The sequence below is a fragment of the Hippopotamus amphibius genome, chromosome X, assembly GCF_030028045.1.
Source record: "Hippopotamus amphibius kiboko isolate mHipAmp2 chromosome X, mHipAmp2.hap2, whole genome shotgun sequence".
Classification (NCBI taxonomy): domain Eukaryota; kingdom Metazoa; phylum Chordata; class Mammalia; order Artiodactyla; family Hippopotamidae; genus Hippopotamus; species Hippopotamus amphibius.
In genome coordinates this window covers 30,920,434-30,932,106 of record NC_080203.1, presented here as the reverse complement: position 1 = coordinate 30,932,106, position 11,673 = coordinate 30,920,434, and the positions used below count along the sequence as shown (strand labels likewise).

The 11,673-nt window shown below is 35.9% G+C and overlaps 1 protein-coding gene across 6 annotated transcripts in view; it reads right to left on the bottom strand.

The window, feature by feature from the left end:
- The window catches only part of LAMP2 (lysosomal associated membrane protein 2), a 40,566-nt gene that overhangs the window by 8,021 nt on the left and 20,872 nt on the right, over nt 1-11,673 (bottom strand). For 3 of the 6 annotated variants that reach the window (XM_057717457.1, XM_057717458.1, XM_057717455.1), the window contains exons 7-9: nt 11,517-11,580; nt 10,758-10,922; nt 294-1,700 (exon numbers count right to left, since the gene is read on the bottom strand). In XM_057717457.1, coding sequence (XP_057573440.1) covers nt 1,561-1,700; nt 10,758-10,922; nt 11,517-11,580 — 369 coding nt within the window. In that variant the 3' untranslated portion in view covers nt 294-1,560. Of the gene's footprint in view, nt 1-293; nt 1,701-8,273; nt 8,420-10,757; nt 10,923-11,516; nt 11,581-11,673 lie in introns of those variants that run through there. The other 3 variants (XM_057717460.1, XM_057717456.1, XM_057717459.1) reach the window with 2 other exon arrangements.

Sequence of the window (11,673 nt, the reverse complement as noted above, 5' to 3'; positions counted from 1 at the left end):
CAAAATGCTAATAATGGTTTTATTGCCCACTAGGTATGTAACCTCAGTGAAATCACTCCCCTTTTGGTAAAAATTATGGGGTTATAGTAAATAATCTTTAAGGTATTCTCCAGTATGTCTAATGCAATTAACAAAATGTGATATTTAGTGCAATCTATGATTGAATAATAACTTGCATTTTTCCTCTAATTTTATCTTTTCCTCCTCTTGCACTTTTGTCATTCATAAAAAAAGTTGCCACGGTTCTGAGTATATAGTACAAATTTCAGTAATGACATTAGGCTTTTATTAAAAGGATTTACTGTATTTCACTGAAAGCCTTAGAGACTGATAGCTGGGTACCAAAATACTGTAATCAGTGAATTACAAAAATTCTGAACAAGCCAATATATACATAGAATGAATTAATAATCACTTCAATGTGAAATTCTTGAGTCTACTGATTTAAGCTTCCTTCTTATTTGCCTATACATTCAATATCTGTGCTACACTCCTAACATGGAGCATGGTTCAATAGGGGCTGATAATCTACCTCATTTTAATGCCAACAGCTTTTCTACACCCCCATCTATGCTCTGCCCCACAGGGGCTGTCTTGGAAAAAGCAAGAGCCTAGTTGCTATGCTTCACTGCCTCCCTTCTGAGATTGCTGTTAGCTTACATTTCATAAGTACCAGTCTGATGACAACACTAAATAGATTTTAATGCTCTAGAGATCAACAAGATGAGGTTGAGAAACACAACACAATCTCTCCTAATTAGTTCACAGAATATTTCTATCTTTCAATGCTAATCAGACATCCAAGGAAGAGAAAAACATTTAAAAAAAGGCAAGTGGTTAAATACGCTTGAATCTTTTCAGTCTATATTGCTGAAAAAGAAACAGTTTTTTAAAAACTCTAATTCTAAAGCCAGTAAGCTCTGTTGCGGCCTCTTGGGTCTGTTTTCTACCTAGGGAAAAAAAAATCACAAGCCTAAGATACTGACTTCATCTTCAAAGAAGTCAGCAAAAGTCACATAACCTAAAAAATGCTGATGATCCTGAGGACATTCAACTGAAAACCAAGTTTAAGCATCTGATGGGCACTGATGCCACATCAACAATTATTTAATGAACTCTATGCAAAGGCACTGTGGTGAGTTTAAATCAGGACAGTTTTTATACACTGAAACAGAACACCTGTAGTGAAACAATATTTATTAATTCCATTGAGACAACTACATATTTTATTTTCATAATGGCCATGTTAATAAGTTTAAGGCATTGTAGGTTAGAATCAAAATTTGACCAAGGTTTCTTAAGATAGACCTTAAAACACTGCATACTGATGTTCTTTTCAACAAGTTTGTCTTCAGGACCGATAAATAAAACTTTTTTTTTAATTTTAAGCTGTTCTATTAACAGTTTTTATTAATAAAGAATTATCTCAAAATGCTGGGACTGACTTAAGAATTAAAGTTTCAATATATCAATCTTAAAGAACAAAGTATTTCAAAACTTAAAGAGAAGAAAATGTTGTTATGTGCATTTATTTTTAAATAATCAATCAGACTGCAGGTTCTAAAATTGCTCATATCCAGCATGATGGCGCTTGAGACCAATAAAGTAAGCCAGCAACACTAGAATAAGCACTCCTGCCAAGGCTGCTCCCACCGCTATGGGCACAAGGAAGTTGTCGTCATCTGCACTGCAGTCTTGAGCTAGATGTGGAGAAAGGACAATTGAGAACAGAAACAGTGACAAAATTTCAAATCTGTACATTTTAAAATGACAGTGCTTCCCAACACACATATTTTTTACACCAAGGCAACAAGTTACTGGCATTCATTACCAGCAAATGAGATGTTCCACAAAAGTGATTTTCCAAATAACCAAATCATACACTTTTAAGTACCCCCCAAAATGCAGTCATTTTGAATGAAAGGTAGATAAAATGATCGCATATTTCCCAGATTTCTTAAATGGAAGATAATGGATAAATATAATTAGCCTTTCCTTGATAATCAGGCTGTGAGCTTTCAGAGGTAAATTATTATGATGCTGAAGCAGCACAGTGCCTGGAACACTGCAGATTGGGAAGTACTAATGAAACGAAGCAACTGAACAACTATACCAAGCAGATATAAGAACTCAATGCATAGCAATATGCAGTCATTTAGTAGTAAGAAAAAGTATAAACTGGCCCTGATTGCATAACTGTTTGCCTCAAGATTTCAGTCTGCTGTAGGAGTCAGATAAGAAAATCAGTGGTTATAATTTCAAAATGTGCTATAATAGGGGGAGGGAACTGACAAAGTGTCATCGAAGTATTTCAGAGGCACACAATTCAGCCTTGTTACACAAGACACAGTTTGAAAGAGGTGACACTAGAGCTGAGTTTTTAAGAATGAGTAGGGATTAATCATGCAGGTAAGGGGTGAAGGGCATTCCAAGTATAGAAAACAGCACAGACAAAAATATGGAGGGTAAGAAAACAGCACTTTGGGTGAAATGCAAGCTTGTTGGCATAGCTAGAACAATGGATTAAGAGGTACTCTTGGAAGAGGTGGAGGAAGGGTACTAGGACCAGCTCACAAAGGCATTATCTGCTCTAAGTAGTTTAGCCTTATACTGATGGCAAAAAAAAAATGCTGAAGAATTTTAAGCAGGATATTTGTTTCAGAAGTTATGGCAGATGAAAGACTGGAGGTATTGTTAGGAAGCGACTCTACTGCTAGAAGCCAGATGACCAGTAATATCGTCCTGAACTTGGTTAATTAAGTGCAGATGCAGAAGGGACGGACTAGAGATCCAATTAGAAGACAGAATTGACCAAATGGATGTAGGGGGTGTGGTAGGAGATAATATTGTAGAATGGCTTCCAATCCCATGATTATATAGATGATGGTGCCATTCACTGTGATAGGGGATACAGGAGGAATGTATGCATTTCAATTTTGTTTGTAGTTATGTTTGTGTGGGTTGGGGCTTTCTTTTATTTAATTTTTAAAATCTGTATGTTGGGGGAGGGTGGAGAGGGATAGAGGGATATGTGAAAGAGAGACATTCAGTTTTAGATCTGCTGAGTTTAAGACACCTATGTCCTAACCAAGTGGTTGACGTACATAAGTGATAGTTCAAACCAGGAACAAAGATATTTCTCAGCAAGGGCAGACAGAATAAAAAGAGGATCAGAGACAAACCTTCGGGAACACCAATATTTGAAGAATAAAGGAGCAGGAAAAAGTAGGAAAGGCAGGTAGAAAATGGTGCCACAGAAGCCAAGGAAGAACAGTTTCAATTATCATAGGAAAATAGTGTAAAATATTAGAGATGCCTGACAAATGTCCATTGGATGTAGCAATATGGAGGGTGGGGGCTAGGAGTCAAATTGTTGCAGTTTAGGAGTGAATGGGAAGTGATTGGTTAGATCAAGAACTTGGGAGGGGGAAGACACAGAAGATTAGAAAAGAGGTAGGTAGTTAGAAGGGGGACACAGGGTCAAGAAAGGATACCTTCAGGGTAGAAGAGACAAGTGGTTACAGGATGAGGGAAAGAGCCATGAGCATTTTACAGGTTGAAGATGATGAATGGTACACAGTCTCCTGGGAGGCAGGAGAAATGAGATTGCAGAAGCACTGTCCAGAAGAAAACCTATTGAGACTGGAGAAGAAAGGAATAGTACAGATGGAGATATGTTTGCAGAGGTGGCTAGCATGTTGAAGCACCACTTCTCACTGTTTTCCATTTCCTTGCCTCTTATTGCCCTAGTTCTCCTTCTAGCTTGCAATTTACCAGGGATTGATAAATCAGATAATTAAGCTTATTAGAATTGTGCCGAAAATAAAAATGAATAGCTGCAAGGCAAATCTGATTGTGTTTGCATATAAGAAATGTGCCAGCCTTTTTCTAGTCTCTGGGGCAATAACTGGGAACAAGATGCAATCCTAGAGTTTATGGACTTTATGACATCAATTTTGGCTGCCAGCTCAGTGATCTTTTTTTACTTGCTTCCTGGTTTTGTTAAAAATCCAGATAGCTGAGGTTGCCAGATATGATGTGAATATACGGTGTTAAGAGCACCCCGTTAGCTCCTCCCCTCATCCAGTGTATAACCTATTAGGTGACATGTACCATAAAGTATTATGTCTTAGATTTAATATAACTTGGTTTTAAAAAAATTCATTAGTAGATTAATTTCTTATTCTGGCAACGAATTCATAGTCCTCTCTTTCCCAAAATTGGGTATTTGACCTAGTACTGAAACGATTTTCATAAATACTGCCAATAAGGCTTTCATGTAAGACAAATATTCCCAGGGCAGATCAAAAAGGCAATTCCGTTAATACAAAGATCTTTCTAGATGCTGTCATTTACTTAAAATGCTCTCAATTAGTATATGAAGTATTAATTTATAATAACTATTGATTTTTATGAATTCAGCCTTTAAAAATTCTTCAGGTAATGGAAAGAAATTTTGGTAAAACAGTAGTTCTAATAAAATCACATCCTGAAGAAGGAAAACCTCATTCTATAAGTCATTTTGACCTGATCTATTTGTCTAATGTACACTTGAGACCTTTCTGGGGAAAGGAAAAGTGTATCTGCGGAAGAGTTTAATAGTCACAGAAGCAGTGAAGATGTTTAAAGTTAAAAGTTTCACAGCCATTGAAACCTCAATGAAAAGGTTCATGTAGATTTTTAAAATGCTGTTAATCTTCAATTTCTGTTAGTTCAGATATTTTCCAAATACATTTTTCAGTGTGAGGGTTGAAAAGCTGTAATGTACATTTATAATAAAATATAAAACAAACATCTCTTTAAAACCAACGTGTCAAAAATTCTCTTTGGAAGAATCAGCATTAAGAAGCACATTCTTATATGTGACATTTTATCATATACCTTTTAGATCTACAGGTGAACTGTTTGAAATATTATTACATGAATCTGAAAAGATACCTAAAGCTACTCTATACTAGTTTTAAACGTGACTATACTAGTTTCATAATAAGATATGGTAATGATTGATGCTGAAAGTTAGGTACCAGGGTAAAAGATAAGGAGACAGGTAGGACAGAGATGAGCCCAACACAATGTAACATTATCTACCTAAATAAACAGAGATAAAATGCTATAATCCTAAAAATATCTGAGTCTTATAAGAATTCCTCCTAAAAAACACAAGGAACTTCAGATGGTGTGTTTTTCACTATATGTAAAAATGTTCTTGATATCTAACAAGTAGCTTCTTATCAGATTCCTTCTAAAAATACTCAAATGTGTATTTTTCTTCATTGAACTGAAAACTATCACTCAAATAACAGCAACAGGACTTGAAAGCCCTCAGTCCCCAGATGAAAAAACTGAGACCTCAGTTGAGTAGCTTGACCAAAATCACATGGTAGCTAGTAGAGTTGAGAGCTGTGATGATTAACTGGAAGTCACGTGTCTTAACTGGGCAATCCAGAGGAAAGCTACTAGCCAGGCTGCTAAATTTTGGTGTGATATATACTAAGGTGGATGGGGAAGCTATCTGGAAATTCCACGGTTCAAGCATTTTAAGGTGATCTGAGAGAAAGATTACACACAACCCTATTTTGGCTTGGATCAATAGCTCAGTTTGTGTAGCTGCAATGTACAGATACTAAATATCAGCCTCAGTTGAGGAGTTGAGAAAAGTGTACAGAGATACTCTGTCACTTTTACTATTAAATAAATATTCTAGATCACTAATTTCCTAATTGGCTACACATTAGATTCAGCTGGGGAGCTTACACACACACACATCCCCCCCACACACACATCTCATCCCAGACCTGATTCTTACTCTGTAGCCACACTAACATCAGTAGGGACCTATGTATGAGACCACTCTTACAGATAATAATACACAGAACATCCTGGAAATAATTTAGTTCTACTTCTAAGCAGTTCTTAAGTTTTTCCTTTTTGGAAGAAATTGCCATTATGTAGTATACAAAATCTAGACTTTAGCCAACGGGAAAGAAATGGGAGCAAATTTCCTTAAGAAATAAAAGAATCTTTATTGTTTGTTTTAGAAGCAATACGTTGAGCAAATGGACAGGCAAATATCTGAAGAGAAATACCATACATCAACTAGTGGTTTAAACATTTGAGGAAAAAACATGGAAAGCATTTACATGGACCAGTTTCTTTATACAAATGCTAAACCATGAAAAACACCCAGAAACCAAATAGAGTGTTAGATCACCAAGGTGTAAACCCATTAAAACAAAACTACAAAAGGTACAAAGAACACGTGGCTATAGGAAATGACAGTGTAAATAATAGCATATCAACTGGCCCATGTAAAATACAAAAATATTCAATTAAGTCAGATTTTCTATAAAACAGTGCTAACTAGAGCTATTTTAATATGAATCAGGTATATAATCTAAAGGTAGAAATTTTTAGAAACATTAACAGCATTAAGCTAGTGCCACCCACTTGTACTTCCAATTTTTATTTTTTAAAAAAAGCTGCTTTGTTTTGACTCATGAGAAATATCTAGAGCTCACATTCCTGTAAGCATTATCCATTCTTATAAGGTTAACAGTCTTACACTAAAACATTATTTAAATAAAAAATATTTTTTAAAAATCAGATTTATACTTAGCCTTTAAAAAGTGCCTTAAGCTGGCAAAGCAGCTCAATGTAGCTTTTAAAGAGGGGCTTACTCAGGAATCTGATTCTAAGCCAGTGAGATTTTCGGGCTACTCTAAACAGAGAGCAAATTTAAGTGGGAGAAAATATTTATGATGCCAATATAACTCGAAAGGTAGTCACAGACATACATATGCTAACATGCAATTGCCTATGTGTATGTATCACCAGACTACCAAATTTAATCAACGTAAACGTCATTTTGGAACCCCGATATCTCATTTTCTAGTGAATGAGGGGCACATAATCTCCCACCCCTCAAAACACAGAACCTGCCATATATTGCTGCATATTAACAATTTTTTAATATTTGCTCAGCCATCTCAATACCAGTAAAAAAAAGAAAGAAAAAGACCTCTTAGAAGCAGCAAGAAATACTTGATGTGCTAACTATCAAGCTGAAATGTTTTGCTTTCTCATATAAACATTAGGTGGTGTAGGTTAAATGGACAACTGGTGCATCTCCCCAGAGCACAAAACTGAACACAAAGTACATGAACTGATGATGCTACCATAATGAACAATAACAATGTAAGTTCTGATTAGCACAGAACTATTTAAATGTGAAAGCCAAGTTAGTAAATGTTGTAGCAATCAACACAAGCTGGAAACAAAGAACAGCTTTTCCATGAAGAGAAGACCAAGACTTTGGGGTTAGGTGCAAGTTCTTTATCTAGGTTCTAGGACATACTGGCATTTCTTCTTTAAGGAAAAGAAAAGAAGAGAATAAACAAACTACCACCAACAAGGATACTAGAAGGCTAAAGAAAAATCTACATTTATTTTAGCACTGCATATAGAGGCCAATTTACGGGTACAAAGGACTAACACCCCGAATTGGCACTGCCTAGCAATTATCTCTAAAGCATCTAGAAAATGGATTGAAATGCCCAGTTGAAATAGACTTGTGTCTTACAATTTAAAAGACTGAAATATCCAGTTTTTTTTAAAGGATTAAACAATAAGATTAACACCTATTCTAAAATTTTAAAAGCTTATGTATCTTTTGTCACTACACCACATTAAATACAAATGTATTCAAAAGACATTAGAAAAGCATGCATTGTTAAGAACATAATAAAACTAGACCCTGTTCAAATCTATTGGCATATCTCTCATAGTCAAATATGCAGCAATGCCAAAGCAGCTAAGTTAACCTGCAAACAAAATCACCAAAAAATGCAAAGGAGCAAGTACAAATCCACTGTAGAATGTGTTGTCTCAATTTGACCACATGTGGGGGGGGGGGGGGGGGCGCGGGAGGGGCGAGGACTCTCCTAAGCTGTATATTACTAGTCAGAATGTTTAGTCTAAAGTGAGAACAATAATATACTAATTCAAGACAATAAAATAGCATCTATAATCCACATGATTTTGCACATTTTTGCTATAGAAATAAGTTTTAAATTCCTTAGCTGGGAAAACCAAAATCATGTGACTAATTTATAGTTTATAGTTTTAAGGGTATTTTTATCTTTTTAAGTTCGAAAGCCTCCATATCACCTGTTCTAAGATCAGAACTGCAACTATATATACCTTAGATTGAACAGTATTGCATGTTGCATCTTATACTTGCTTTGTTTTGTAACAGAGTCACATGTGGATTAGTGTTACAGAGTCTGATATCCAGCATAACTTTTTCTTCTGCCAATTAGGTAAGCAATCACTATAACGATAATCAAGCCTGAAAGACCAGCACCAACTATAATTGGTATTAGAATGGTGTCATCATCCAGCGAACACTCTTGGGCTGTAGGTGAGAAAAAGTGTGTAACAAACAATGAGTATAATAAAAAAAAATGATGTCCAAAAGTAAAAGATGTTGATTAAAAAGTCAAAAATGCTCTCATAAGAACAACTTTAAGTAATTAAAACAGGTATATTTTAATGATAAAGCTATATAAAATTATGGATTGTCCTAGAATTAAAATCTTAAAACTTATTTGTCCTTTCATTCATATGTGTGTATATAGAGATAGATATATATATATGAATATATACTCATTTAATATCTATGAGTAAAACACATACATGTGTCTATATGTCTTCATTTATATTCCAAGTGCTTTCCAAGATAGGAGTATTGCTTTATCAGAAATGAAGAGAGCTAATCTAGCCAGATTTCTACACAGCCGGATTAGACTCTTAGCGGTAGGGTGGAATGTCTTTTGGGAAACTGGGAGCAGATCAAGAAGGTTTAATCATGGGATGAGAACAGCCACGCTGACTCTGGAATCCTTTAGAGCACAGAGATCAAGCAAACCATAGCCTGTGAGCCAAATCTGGCCCAAGGGCTAAAATGCCTTTTGAACATTTTTAAATGATTGGAAAAAAAAGCAAAAGAAGATGATTTTGTGACTCATGAAAATTATATGAAATTCAAGTTCCAGTATACACAAGTAAAGTTTTATTGGAACACAGCCACACTCATTTGTTTATTGCCTGTAGCTGTTTTCATGCTACAACAGCAGAGCTGAACAGTTGTGACAGAGACCATATGGCCTCCAAACCAAAAACACTTACTGAGCTTTTACAGAAAAAGTTTGCAGATTCCCGACTTCGAGTATATGCTTTTAGTGGCTGGAAAAGTCAAGAAACTGGGACCTCTTACTAATTTGAGTGTGTTTACCACATTTATCAATCTGTTCAGGGCTGGCAGCCCACAGGGGCTATTTTTTCCTTTTCTAGAGAGTAGTCTGATCCAGTAAAATCTAATCAACACTACTACCTTACTTAAAGTCTATTTCCCCCTCTAAACTGTGAAGTATTATCAGTGTGTTGTATTTACAGGCACTCACAGTCAAGAACCTAACTCCGCAAGTAGATTACACATTCATTATCAGTACTAAATGTTGTACTAAATGTTTGGGTGACATTTTTAATTCTATGTACATAAAGACCAAAGTTTCAAATCAGAGAAAAAACACAGCTCATCTCTATTACAGCTGACTGGATAAACAAGCTTGAGCTGATTTTACATAGCAAATGATTTGAAGTTCTAAACACAAATCTGGACCTAAAATTAAGGTAATAATGTAGGGGAGCTTGATAAAGACTCAAAAGTAAAACTATTAAAGGATCAAAATAATTGAAGTACGTAAGCAAAACTGACAAAGGGGAAAATGAATTCTTGAAAGTATTTTTAAGTTGTGATTAACCCCTTTAATCACAAGAATGGTAGGGAGAAGAGCCCAATTTATGCTGGCCTAACCAAGTCAGGCTAGGTGTTCGGCACTACTGCAAAATTGCTGAGCAGCTCACAGCACACTCACTTTTAAACACAGCTTCCACCTTTCCTTCTAAACCATACAATTAATTGTTAAAAAGGATGTGGAAGACTGGGATGGCTCTGCCCAGCAGAGCTGTGATCCACAAACCGTCAATTTTAAGTAATTGGTTTTAAAGAACAAGTCAAGTAAGAAATTTTATGTACTTTTTCCTCTTCGTGAAAATTTTAATCTTGTAATGCCAAATGCATCTTTCATATTCGTATAAACACACTGTAATGAGCCCTTCACTAAAAATCTGATAAATACCACCATTAGCCCTGAGCAGACCTTTAAAAAGCCTCATTCACACTGGCACATGCTTTTAAAACTCTCCGGATCATTCTGGCTAGCCAAAACATAGGTCACGACATCTGAGGCTTTCCTAGAGCAATCTTTTGTCTTAACAGAATGAGACCAAACTGCTTTACTTCAGGTATGAAAATGTTTTCAGCGAGAATATGGCCCCAAAGAAGGCAGAGGCAAGATGCTCAAAAACTGCTGCTCCCAAGTGCCATCCTTCCCACAGACTACAACACCCACAGAGGAGTGTCTACACCTTAACTAAAGTTCACTTAAAGCTCCTATCAGCTTTTACCTTTAAGAACTTTGTTGCAAATGGTTTCAGGTCACAAAACAAATCTAACTTGAGCAAAATAATGAGCTAGTTACACAACTTGCTCACGGCTATGAGGACTCGACAAGAGGGCTGAGAGGTGAATTCTTATTTCTCTATTTCAATGCTTAAATTTCCATCACTCAAAGGAAAAGCCACCTAGCAGTCAACCTAAGAACATAAATGATTAATAAAACTTGCTTGATTCTTACCTGTAGAATACTTTCCTTCCATCACATTGAAAGGCTGAACCCTTAGATCAAAGGTATTTATCTGAAACAGTCCAGACACTGAAACAGTCTGCTCTTTGTTGCACATATAAGAACTTCCCAGGGGGGCATCCCAGTAGCTGAGATTGTTATTTGCAATGCTGAAAACTTTAAAGGTAAAAAAACATGTTAGAACTTCTTATCCTGTCAACGTTTACAAAAAAAAAAAAAAAAAAAAACCTCAGGATTTTTCTGTGAAATATGGGGGCTAAGGGTACAGGGTCTACCCACAAAAAGCCATTCTTGGGACTTCTCCCCCGTGGTCCAGGAGGTAAGACTCCACGCTCCAAATGCAGAGATCTGGGTTCGATCCCTGGTCGAGGAACTAGAGCCCGAATGATGCCGCAATTATGAGTCTGCATGCTGCAACTAAGACCCGGCACAGCCAAAATAAATAAATATATATATTTTTAAAAGCCATTCTTAAGATCACTAGGTTCCCTATCTTTCTATAGTTGTTTCAACACTCTAAAACTCAGCTGCATTCTCAACTATTATCTACCATGCTTTGAAAATACGGGATACTGCAAAAGATAGAACACTCTAGTTCTAAGTTACTGATTTTAAGTTATAGCCAAAGTACAATTTTGACATAGAATCTTCTGTTCCATTAAATAAAGCACTATTTGGTAACAAGATAATTACGGTTTCTATTCTTTCAGTGTAACCCATACTCTTTCCCAAGGCCAATGTTTTGCTTACCAGTGCCATTAAACAAATACATGCTGACATTCACCTCCTTCAGATAGAATCGGTTTTCATTTTTCTGTGTGAAAAAGAGCCTCCAGTTAATCAATGTATCACAATTGTCTACACGTACAGTTAATATCTACAGAAAGAAAGCAATCTAATATTATTA